This window comes from Hypanus sabinus, chromosome 22 (genome assembly GCF_030144855.1).
Source record: "Hypanus sabinus isolate sHypSab1 chromosome 22, sHypSab1.hap1, whole genome shotgun sequence".
In the NCBI taxonomy this organism is placed as follows: domain Eukaryota; kingdom Metazoa; phylum Chordata; class Chondrichthyes; order Myliobatiformes; family Dasyatidae; genus Hypanus; species Hypanus sabinus.
This window is the reverse complement of record NC_082727.1, coordinates 54,932,692-54,945,448: the sequence shown is the minus strand read 5'-3', so window position 1 is coordinate 54,945,448 and position 12,757 is coordinate 54,932,692. Positions and strand designations below refer to the sequence as shown.

At 37.7% G+C, this 12,757-nt stretch overlaps 1 protein-coding gene across 6 annotated transcripts in view; it reads left to right on the top strand.

Annotated features, from left to right (window-relative positions):
* Positions 1-12,757, top strand: part of plekha1b (pleckstrin homology domain containing, family A (phosphoinositide binding specific) member 1b) — an 85,652-nt gene that overhangs the window by 60,131 nt on the left and 12,764 nt on the right. For all 6 annotated transcript variants that reach the window (XM_059947769.1, XM_059947771.1, XM_059947770.1 and 3 more), the window contains exons 8-10: positions 5,446-5,514; positions 7,376-7,440; positions 9,347-9,410. In XM_059947769.1, coding sequence (XP_059803752.1) covers positions 5,446-5,514; positions 7,376-7,440; positions 9,347-9,410 — 198 coding nt within the window. The remainder of the gene's footprint in view (positions 1-5,445; positions 5,515-7,375; positions 7,441-9,346; positions 9,411-12,757) is intronic.

Genomic DNA, 12,757 nt, shown 5'->3' with positions numbered 1-12,757 from the left:
AAGATTTCCTCATTTGTTTGGCAAAATAAAAATCCTAGGTTAAGCAAAAGGCAATTACAAAAGTCTAAAAAAGATGGTGGTCTAGCTTTACCTAACTTTAGATTTTATTATTGGGCGAATAATATTCGTAACCTAATGTACTGGAAACTAGATTTGGATTCACCTGTGTGCCCACAGTGGGTAAATTTGGAATGTAGTGAGGTTAAGGGATATTCTATATTTTCCGTTCTTGGTTCTTTTCTTCCTATTGATTTAGCCAAATTCAATAAACAGATATCTAACCCTGTTGTTAAACATACACTACGAATTTGGTTTCAATTTCGCAAATTCTTTAATCTGAAAAACTTTGCTCTGGACAGCCCTATTTTATGTAATTTTTTTTTCAAACCTTCATTGACAGATCAAGCTTTTAGTATATGGAAAAGGAAAGGTATAAAATGTTTTCGTGATCTTTTTTTTGAAGGTACTTTGATGTCTTTTGATCAACTATCCAACAAATTTGAATTACCTAAATCTAATTTTTTTAGATACTTACAAATTAGAAATTTCTTACATAAAATTCTTCCATCTTTTCCTAATTCAACTCCATCGGATTTTTCAGATTTGATTTTTACTTTTAATCCTTGTCAGAAGGGATTAGTAGCTTTTATTTATAACATGATTATGAAGATACAGCCAGAAATATCGGATAGAATTAGACAAGAATGGGAAAAAGAACTTCGATGTAATATATCAACAGATAAATGGGAAAAAATTTTACAAATGGTTAATTCCTCCTCTATTTGTGCTAAACATGCTTTAATACAATTTAAAATTGTACATAGAGCTTATATGTCTAAAGATAAACTTGCCCGATTTTATTCGCATATTAATCCTCAATGTGACAGATGTCACTTAGAAGTGGCTTCATTGACTCACATGTTTTGGACATGTCCCACTTTACATAACTATTGGAAGGACATTTTTGATGTCATTTCCTCAGTATGGAATATCGATTTACAACCCCATTTTATTACTGCAATTTTCGGTATACTAAATGAAGATGGCAATCAGCTTTCCCCTTCAATCAGACGAATGATTGCTTTTGTAACATTAATTGCCAGAAGGTCTATATTACAAAACTGGAAAGAAGTAAATCCTCCTACTACATTTCAGTGGTTCTCCCAAACTATTTCTTATCTGAGTTTGGAAAAAATCAGAAGCACTATCTTTGATTCTTCAATTAAATTTGAAGAAACCTGGGGACCATTTATTCGACACTTTCATATGAATTAATTTGGCTTATTTCAGATCCTTTTCTCTACTTATACTTGTTCAGGTATGGAGTTCTGGAGTTCTTTTCTTGACACCTTTATATATTTATAAAGTGCTATTATTGCCCATGTTAGTTTTAGTTTAGTATTTTTTTTCATTATATATTTTTTCTCATATATAATTTCAATTTTTTTTTCTTTTTTCGACGATTATTTTTGTTTTTCATATATATTTATATAGACTTGATTGATTTATGTACCTTTTGTTGATGGATGTTTTAATAGGATATTATTATCCTATTACTAATGTAATCTCAAGTTTATTGAATCTGTAATCTATTCATTATTTTGTGTTGTTTTTTTTATATATGAAATTTAATAAAAAGATTGAAAAAGAAAAGAAAGAAAGAAAAACAGAATTTGGGATACAATTGGATGAGTCAACTGTGCAAGACAACAAGGCAATGCTGATGGCATATGTATGATTTATCAAAAATGGAAAAGTTTATGAAGAAATTCTCTTTTGTAAATAGTTAAAAACAAGTATCAATGGAGAATCAATCTATGATGAGTTCAAAATGTATTTTGAGAATAAAAGTATTCCAATTAGGAACATGATTTCTTGTGTAAAAGATGGAGCACCATATATGATTGGTTGCCATGCTGGTTTAGTGGGATTTATGAAAAAAGAAATTCCAAGTCTGTTTGCAATCCTTTGTGTAATTCATCGTCAACATCTCATGGCCAAAAACCTTAATCAGCGACATTTCCAAGCATGACTCTTGTAATATCTGCTATCAACAAAATTAAAGCTCATCCATTAAATAGCAGAATATTTTGCCAGTTATGCCAAGACTACGATGGAAAGGTTGAATGCTTGCTTCACACTGAAGTGTGTTGGCTTAAAACATTTCTTTGTTCAAAAATTCAACCATTGTTAAGATGATCAAAGTCAACAAAAGCTTGGGAAACAAGATTGAACTTCTACACTGAGATGTGGCATACCTAGCCGATCTGTATGACAAAATGAACATTCTAAATATGAAAATGCAGGGTGAAAATTTCAACTTAACCCAGGCAAAGTACAGTACTGTGCAAAAATCTTTTTGTACTGTGTGGAGTAGAGAACGAGTTTGGAAAGCTGGCAGGAGCAAAGCTTGTTAGGAGTGGTGAGGGTCAGGTAGCAGAGGAGTGCCAGGGTGGTGGGAGGCAGGTGTGGTTGCAGATGCCCAGCCTTGAGACACCAGGTAAGGTCATTTGATTCCAAACAATTGGTTTATTGATCATTACAGAATGTCCCTCCGGTGCTTCCTGCACCCTTCCCTCTCCATTTCCCTTTTCCCAATCATGATTCCCCTTTCCCTGTCCCCTTCCCACTCTGTCCTCAATTGAAACTCATATCAGAGTCAAGTTTATCATCGCTCATGTCATGGAATTTTTTTGGGTGCAGCAGTGCAGTGCAATACATAGAATTACTACTGTTATTGTGCATAAGTCTTAAGGCACTTTAGCTATATATATGCACCTCAGATTTTTGTACTGTACAATAGATGTTCTGGTGGAAGAATCGAAAAGCAGACTGGGAGAGAACAGAGTACAAAGAAATCCCAATTTTTTTGTGCATGAAGCAAAATTTATTGTGCAGGTGAAGTAGTTAAAAGGGAAATAGCATAATGGCCTTTCTTACAAAGGAATTGGAGTTCAGAAATGGGGAAGTATTGCTAAAGTTCACAGGTTGTCAATGAAGCTGCATCTGGAATCTTTTGCACACTTTTAGTCCCCTTGTTTAAGAGGGAAAGAAAAGGAGGGAAATTTAAGGATTGCATGAATGACTAAAAAGTTTGCTTTCTGAAATTTCTAAGACTGACAGGAAGTCATTGAAGTACATAAAATCCTAGGAACCCTTGACAAGGTATATTTTGAGAGTGTGTCACTAGTTGAAGAGTGAAACAAAGGGTTGTCGCTTCAAGATCAGAAATTATTTAAAACTGAGGTGTACAGTAATTTCTCCTTGTAGAGGGCAAATCTCTGGAAGTCTCCAGCTCAGAGATGAGATCACTGAAAGTAGTAATTTTCCTTTTTTTTTCTTTTTATTTGAATGATCGGGGAATTGGGAGATGTGCGGAGCTAACACAGAAAGGGTAGGCCTGAGGGGCTTTTTGATCTACTGCAGTTCCAATATTCTTGTCTGTCTTCATGTTTCCATGGTGTTCAATTCCACAACATGCATTCATGGCTGATAATTGACAAGTAGCAGTCATCTCAATAAAATACTAAATGATCAACTCCAGTGGAAGAGTCAAACCACTTGGTCCTGGCGTTGAAGAGCACGAACATTGCTAAGTCTTCCTTCCACCCACATCCTTAATCAGAAACTCAGAAACACAGTACTACTGTGGCTGCAAGCATGTTCAAGTTTTAGAGTCTTGACGCCTTGGCAAGTTTCTATTATATACAAGACTGGCATGCCTCCGGGCTTGACAGGAAGCTCAGAGATCTCGACCTTCACACTGCCTTGTGTAGCTGGATGCTGGTCTTCCTGTTAGATTGCTGGCAGGTGGTACGAAAGGGTTCCCTCACCTCTGCCCCTCTGACCTTCAATACAGGAGTCCTTCAGGGCTGTGTCCTAAGCCCCCTCATTTACTCTCTGTATGCCCATGTGTTGCCACCCACAGCTCCAATCTACTAATTAAATTTGCAGATGATACTACATTGATTGGCCTTATTTCAAATAATAACGAGATAGCCTACAGAGAAGAAGTCATCCCCCTAACATAGTGTTGGCATGAAAACAACCTCTCCTTCATTGTCACAAAAACAAAGGAGCTGGTTGTGGACTACATTAGGAATGGTGACAGGCTCACCGCAATTCACATCAATGGATCTGGGGTAGAGAAGATGAACCGCTTTAAGTTCCTCAGTGTACACATCACCAAGGACTTCACGTGGTCTGTACATACCGGCTGTGTGGTGGAGAAAAGCCCACCGGCACCTCTTTCACCTAAGATGGTTGAAGTTTGGCATGAGTCCCCAAATCCTAAGGACTTTCTACAGGGGCACAGTTGAAAGCAGCCCGACTGGCTGACTTGTCAGCTATACTTAAAAACTTGAAAAACAGTTAAGTAATGACATTCTTGCATTGAAATTGTGCATGGCCTATTTTTTGAGTACATTTTAAAGAACTATTAAATACAATGGATTTGATTAATTGGGCCATCGATCAATCAAGGCAGTGGCTTATTTGCGACAGCTTCAGAACAAAAATGAATTGAGGAAAATAGCTGGGATTCCCATTGTTTATTTGGGACACTGCTACTTAATTGTGAAAGGAGACTAGCTGATCAGTTTCTAACTAGAGTCAATCAAGCGCACTTGTATGGATGTTGGACACTACACTGATTTAGAGTGAACAGTTTTTAAATGGCATATGTTTGTGTTCAAAAAGCAGTAATTTTTGTCACATAGTTGGTGAGAAATAAGTAGTTAGACAGCTCAGAACTGCTTTGCTCACTGAGGTTTCATTCATTGAGGCTTGCAGATGTCAGAAACAGTTGGGATTGAAATGAAACAATTTCACTGCTTCAGCAAGTTAGGAACTACAAAGAATTTGAAGGTAGCAATAATTTTGAATGTTATAACGAAAATGAAGACTCGGAGGATCGTTGATAGCATTGTTTGAAGACAGTCTATTATCTGCACTATGTGTCAGCGTTAATTTTGTTCATTTACAGAGATTCAAACAAACATGATGGCATACACTGTGGATGAATTCCTCAGCTGATAAGTGTTTGGAGCTAATACAGTTTTACAGTACTGTAGAAGTATCAGTTATACTTGCCCTGATGTGACCTAATTAACCAGAATCCACTGTATATAATGGAGTCAATTCATTTCTACTTCTGTGAAATAGATTTGCCTACATCAAGGCTATTTAGAAGGGTTGGAGGAAAAGGGAAGTGATTGCCATGGAGAGGAACTAGAAAACCAATTAAAAAATAATTGTTAGCAAATTGACCGCAGTACGAAAGTTGTAAAAATCTTTATTTCTGATTTGTCACAGTGCATTATCATTAAATCTACTTCTCATAAGCCTTTTGACAAATGTTCAGTACACTGAAAACTCTCTATAAATGGCTGTATATTTTTGATTTTTGGACTGCTGTATTTTTAACTACTGTCTTTATCATTACAGATGAAAAACTGGAAAAGAAGATATTTCATACTAGATGAAAATTCCATAAGTTATTACAAATCCGATCTGGTATGCCACTTCTATTTTTCCAAGTAGTGCCTATTTTTATGATCCCTGAGTTCCATAGTAACTGCTGACATCACATAGTCGTGTAAGTTTGTTGTTTTTTTTAAAAAAAAGTGGTTGTTTTGATCAACCATTATTTACAGGGTGACATAAAATATTAAACAAGCTGTTCATAAGTACTTAAACATTTAGGGACCCAGTAGGTTAATGCAGGATTTCATGAAATTCTAAAATTCACCGTCTATATTCATAGGATAATTAAATTGGAGAGAGAATTTTCTTTTATAAATAGGATAATCCCCCATGACATAATGAAATTAATTTTACATTAATTACATAAGGCTTGCCCTGTGTTCCTTGTTGAATATTAGAATATTGAATAATTAGAATATTATTTCTAACTGTAATCATGAAAATAATCTCAAAGTGAATATACAATTACATTTCAATGATGTTAATTTAAATATACAACTCAATGTCTAGCATTTAAAAGATTGACTTTTTGTTAATGAGGTACATTTGTGAGTTAAATCTAAATAAATATCTGTATGTTAAGTTGCAAAATTTGCTGGTTTATAATGGTTTATAATGGATTTATAGTTTGTTATTTGAGTAACTTGGAAAGGGTCCCACAGCTACCATTGCCAAGGGGGAGGAAGCGATATTAGTAAGGTTATTGACAATTTTACCAATGATTTCCTGCTCATGTCAATCCTGTGTTACAGGCGGCCGTAGAGCATCCTAGTCTTGAACTTTTTCTAAAATGTTGATGTTTGGATAAATCAGCTTTTAAAAAATGTTGTGTATAAAACAATTTTATTGCCAAAGCAGAATTTTCTGATATATAAAAGTTCTCGATTAGTGATCAACTTTCACTTGCTGTTTTGTTTTACAATAGAGTTTGACAGTTTAATACCGGTGTGGAAGTTGGAGATTAAATGCTTGAAAGCTATTATTGCTACTGAGAATCTGATCCAAAGCTGCTGAGACTTGTTGAGTTGTGAAATGGTATCATTCTTTTTCCCTTGTGTATAAGAACCATCAAGCTGCCAACTGATTAGATCAGCCAGTTGAAACCTGTTGAACTTGTTATGAAACTCACATGATTAGTCATAAAAAAAGCATACTGATTTCCATAGAAAAATCACTTTAATATGCAAATCAAAAATTTGTAGTTAACTTAATATTTAAGTGGATAGAATGGAAGATTGATTTCAATTGTGTTTTGACTAGTGTTTAAAGCAGATAATGCATTAGTAGCAACCAATGCAGACTTTTAATGGCACTCATTTAAGGCAATTGAAAAGAATTATGATAAACTTATGGTTTTTCTGACTTATTAAGTATTCTCTTTCAACATGTTCATTTCTGACCTTCAGCAATGAATCCAAGAGAGACAGTTGAACAAGTGTAAATTACCACTGTTTTGTGTTTGTTGCTATGTTGCTCTTTGCCTTGATACACTGTCAGTAGCACTTTACCTTTCCTTGTATTAGTCCTCCCGCTGTGACAGGGGAGTATCCATGTAGATTTGTTGTTGCTGCTGTGAGGATTGCAGTTGTTCCTGCTTGTCTGCATTGACTGAGAGTTAGTAACATATAGTTTTGACACTGATATACTGTGTAGACTGCAAGTGCAAATGGAATGATTTTGTCTCAAGTTAATATCGTTTTCCATTGACCTGCACAAGATTGCTTATCTAGTTAAATTTTTGTGCCTTAAGGCACAAAACACGTTTATTGTGGATAGTTTCATGCAGATTGATTTGCATTTTGAATTGTCTATTTCAAGTATTGAATCTGAAAGTAATGGTTTACCTCCATGAAATGAAAATTATTCTGAAATCTTTTTTTCCCTCTTTCAGGATAAAGAGCCGCTTCGCAGTATACCACTTAAGGAAGTTAATAAAGTTCAAGAATGTAAACAAAGGTCAGTATTTTACCTACACTAAAAAAAAACCATGTTTGATGTATTTGTATAGCTTAATCAGCTGTAGAATAACTGCTGATAACTTCACTCATAGCTAATATTACCTGTACTTCAAATATAAATGTAAAATGTTTGTCTTGCAAGTTTAGAATGGTTTTCCTTTCGTATCCTATTTTAATAACTTAATGGAGGAATGAAAATGAGTTGCCAGGCCACTGTGTTCCTTTGTGCAGTCAAATTGGTGTCACATGATGAGTTGCCTCACTTTGAGCTGGATTCTTTAACTATAAACCCCACCCCAACCCTTAAATAGGGGTGCATGGATGATTCTCCTCTTCTAAAGAACTTAGCTTGACTTAGGGCAGCATTGAGCTTGCTAATAAACATATTTCCTTAAGAATGCAGATATGATGGGAATAAATTTAAGTTCAAATTCTACAAATTTAGAAACATAGAGAAAAAAAATAGGTGCAGGAGTAGGCCATTCGGCCCTTCAAGCCTGCACTGCCATTCAGTATGATCATGGCTGATCGTCCAACTCAGAACCCTGTACCTGCTTTCACTCCATACCCCCCGATCCCTTTAGCCACAAGGGCTATATCTAACTCCCTCTTAAATATAGCCAATGAACTGGCCTCAACTGTTTCCTGTGGCAGAGAATTCCACTGATTCACCACTTTCTGTGTGAAGAAGTTTTCCCTCATCTTGGTCCTAAAAGGCTTCCCCTTTATCCTTAAACTGTGACCCCTCGTTCTGGACTCCCCCAGCATTGGAAACGATCTTCCTGCATCTAGCCTGTCCAATCCCTTTAGAATTTTATACGTTTCAATAAGATCCCCCCTCAATCTTCTAAATTCCAGGGAGTATAAGCCTAGTCAATCCAGTCTTTCTTCATATGAAAGTCCTGCCATCCCAGGAATCAATCTGGTGAACCTTCTCTGTACTCCCTCTATGGCAAGAATGTCTTTCCTCAGATTAGGGGACCAAAACTGCACACAATATTCAAGGTGCAGTCTCACCAAGGCCTTGTACAACTGCAGTAGAACCTCCCTGCTCCTGTACTCGAATCCTCTTGCTATGAATGCCAACATACCATTTGCCTTTTTCACCGCCTGCTGTACCTGCAAGCCCACTTTCAATGACTGGTGTACAATGACACCCAGGTCTCATTGCACCTTCCCTTTTCCTAATCGGCCACCATTTAGATAATAATCTGTTTTCCTGTTCTTGCAACCAAAGTGGATAACCTTTATCCACATTAAATTGCATCTGCCATGAACTTGCCCACTTACCTAACCTATCCAATTCACCCTGCATCCTCCTCACAGCTAACACTGCCGCCCAGCTTCGTGTCATCCGCAAACTTGGAGATGCTGCATTTAATTCCCTCGTCTGAATCATTAATATATATTGTAAACAATTGAGGTCCCAGCACTGAGCCTTGCGGTACCCCACTAGTCACCACCTGCCAATCTGAAAAGGTTCCGTTTATTCCCACTCTTTGCTTCCTGTTTGCCAACCAATTCTCTATCCACATCAATACCATACCCCCAATACCGTGTGCTTTAAGTTTACACACTAATCTCCTGTGTGGGAGCTTGTCAAAAGCCTTTTGAAAATCCAAATATACCACATCCACTGGTTCTCCCCTATCCACTCTACTAGTTACATCCTCAAAAAATTCTATAAGATTCGTCAGACATGATTTTCCTTTCACAAATCCATGCTGACTTTGTCCGATGATTTCACCTCTTTCCAAATGTGCTGTTATCTCATCTTTGATAACCGACTCTAGCGTTTTCCCCACCACCGATGTCAGGCTAACCAGTATTTTAATTAAGTATAGTTGCACTGCTGTTTTATTCTAAGTAAAATGATTACTTACAGCAGCATTTTTCTGTTGCAGAGAAATCTTGTTACGAGACAACTTGTTTGAAATAGTCACTAATTTTAGAACATTTTATGTTCAGGTAAGAACATTATTTTCATTAAGTAAAAGTTAGCTTTTATGTAATCAAATATAACTAAGCTAGACTTTTCTGCAAATCTAATTTCAATGAGGTGTCACATCACCACAGAATGAAGTCAAAATCTAAGTATATATTTTTGTTTCCAAGTGACAAGTAAGTGAAATTTTATTTTGCTGTTTAATCTGCAAAATGTGTGATCGTTTTTGTTGCAAGAGGTTGTGTATATACATCTCAGTTAGGGCATTAACACATCTGTCTTCACCATTCACCCAAACTAGAAGAGGGCCAGACCACAAAGGAACTGGCAGGAACCTCCACTTAGTACCACTGCCACCATCTAAGGTAAATGGGCTTTTTGGGATGTGGTTGTTACTATCAAAGATAACATTTATTGCTCAAGACTAATGCCCATGAAAAGATGAAGTGTTACCACCTTGATTTAATGCGGTCTTCGTGGGGAAGGCACCTCTGCATTAGTCTTCAATGGAGAATTCCGAGATTTGTATCCAGCTGATGATATTTTATATTAACTGCACTAAATATATTTCCAGGTCAGGGTGGCTGAAGGCAAATCAGCAAATGGTGGCATCCAGTTGGGTTTCTTGCCCTTGTTGGTGGTGATGATGATTTGGGGGTATTATGTCAGTGCAATGTAATGCAGCAGTAAATCTTATAGCTGGTATTTAATGGTGTGTCAGTTGTGGACAATAACAACTGATGCAGAATTATTCAGCACAACAGTAATATCAATGAGTTAATATTTGTCTTGATGACCTTCCATTAGACTGGCAATAATTAGGAGTTCCACAGATTTTAATGTGTGTAGAAAGTGGTGAAGGGAGGAAAGAACAAAAAGGAAAGTCCATAATGAAAGAAGAAAGAATAGATAATGGAAGAGGGTTAGGGATCTTCCATTCTCTACTCTCATGTTTTCTGATAGTCAAATGGGCTGCTTTGGCTTGATGCAAAATTTGAGATTTGAATGCATCCATCTGGAGCTGTGGCAAGCCTTCCATCACATTGTTAAACTGATGCCTAATTGTTCGTTATGTGCCATGTCATATGATGTGGGTGATCATGGTCTTTCCATAGCCATGGTTCTTCTTGGCAAATTTTTCTACAGAAGTGGTTTGCCATTGCCACCTTCTGGGCAGTGTTTTTACAAGATGGGTGACCCCAGCCATTATCAAAACTCTTCAGAGATTATCTGCCTGGTGTCAGTGGTTGCATAACCAGAACTTGTAATATGTACCAGATGCTCATACGACATCCACCACCTGCTCTTATGACTTCACATGACCCTGATTGGGGTTGGTGGGGCTAAGCAGGTGCTTCACCATGCTCAAGGGTGACCTACAGGTTAGTGGAGAGAAGGAGTGCCTTATACCTCCTTTGCTAGAAACATGTCTACCCCACCACCCCAATGCCTAATAGATAGTGCAAATGGTTAGTCATTTAGCGTGTCCCTTCTTCTGACCTTGAGTTGCAAGTTGGCTAATTCATTTAAGATTCTAGTCACTGGTTGTAGGCTTTAGTGGGGAGGTCAGGAATTATTGTTTAGTATCTCTTGTTGGCAACAGCAGTTATTAGGTATGTGTGGTACAAATGCTGCTTACTTACACCATCCGTGCCAGGACCTTGCTACCCACAGGATGGGTTGCTTCATTTTCTGAGGAGCTGCAAAGGGAATTGAACGTGATACAATCTTCATCAAAATTCCCCACTCCTGATCCAGATTATGGAAGGAATATCACTCATAATTCTGCTAAATATATTTGGGTCAAGGATGCTGCCCTGAGGGGGTCCTGCAGCATAACACTTCCGGGTAGCCACTGATAAGGCAACTTTGGCATGTAGTTCTGATGGATACAATCAGATACTCCTGTTTCATTCTACTGTATAATCTAAGGATTATACAGTTACTAACGATGTTTTAACGGACTAACAAAAAATTATCGCTATGTAAGATCAACAGAACTAGAATGGACCCTTTAGGATGGCAGAAGAGGAGATACTGAGCTGGATGAAATTTGTTTAAAGACGCAACTCCCAATACCAACCATCCTGCTGGCAAATGTACAATCTCTGGTAAATACCATTGAAGATCTGAGCTAGGGTGCTACATCAGATGGATGTTAGGACCACTTCCATCTTTTGTTTCATGGAATCTTGGTTAACCTCTTATGTTTTGGATACAGCGATTCAGATTGGTGGGTTCATAATACATTGCCAAGGTAGGACTTCTGAGTCTTTCAAAGGCAGGGGAGGAGGAGTATGCTTCATGATCAACTCATTAATTGCAATGTAAACGTGGCGGTTCTGTCTCAGTCCTGTTTATCAGACCTGGAACACCTCACAATTAAGTGTTGTCCATTTTACCTGATATGGGAGATCTCAGCGACTGTTCTGGTAGTGGTGTACATCCCACCTCAGGCTTGTGAAAAACAGGCACCAGACGAACTGAGTGATGTGATCACAGGTATGAAACAGAACATCCTGATGCTTTCCCCGTCATTTTGGGGCATTTTAACCAGGCCAACTTGAAATGTCTCTAAATTATTATTAACAAATCACTTGCAGTACCAGATTGAAGCAACACACTGGACCACTGTTAAACTATCATCAAGAGTGCCTACTGTGCTGTCCCACTCCCACACTTCGGAAAGTCTGATCACCTGGCTGTAATTTTACTCCCTGTGTATAAGCAGAGACTGTAGTGAGTCTCTGTAAGTCCCAGTAATGAGGACCAAGAAGATATGAACAAGGGAGGCAAAAGAGCGTATGCAGGACTGCTTTGATTCGGTGGATAGGACCATATTCATGGATTCATCTTCAAGTCCGAATGAGTTTATTAAAACCTGGCTGGATGAGTGTGTGCCTATGAGAACTTACTGTACATAGCCAAATCAAAAGCTGTGGATGAATCAAAAGATTCATAGTCTGTTGAAGGCTAGATCTGTATCATTTAAGTTTGGTGACCCAGGTTTGTGCAAGAAAACCAAATATGACTTATGGAGGACTATTTCAAGAGCGAAGGAACAATTCTGAGCAAGGTTGGTGGTGACTTCGGATGCTGATAAACTCTGGCAGGGTTTACTTCCTACAAACCCAGCATCATGAATGGCAGTGATGCTTCACTACCAGATGAACTAAACACCTTTTATGCTCTCTTTGAAAGGGAGAATAAAACTACAGCAACGGTGATCTCTGTCTTGGAGGCTGAGATCAGTCAGTCTTTCAGGAGGGTAAACCCTCGCAAGGCAACAGGCCCCGATGGAGTATCTGGTAAGGCTCCAAAAACCTGTGCCAACCAGCTGGTTAGGGTGTTCAAAGACGTATTCAATCTC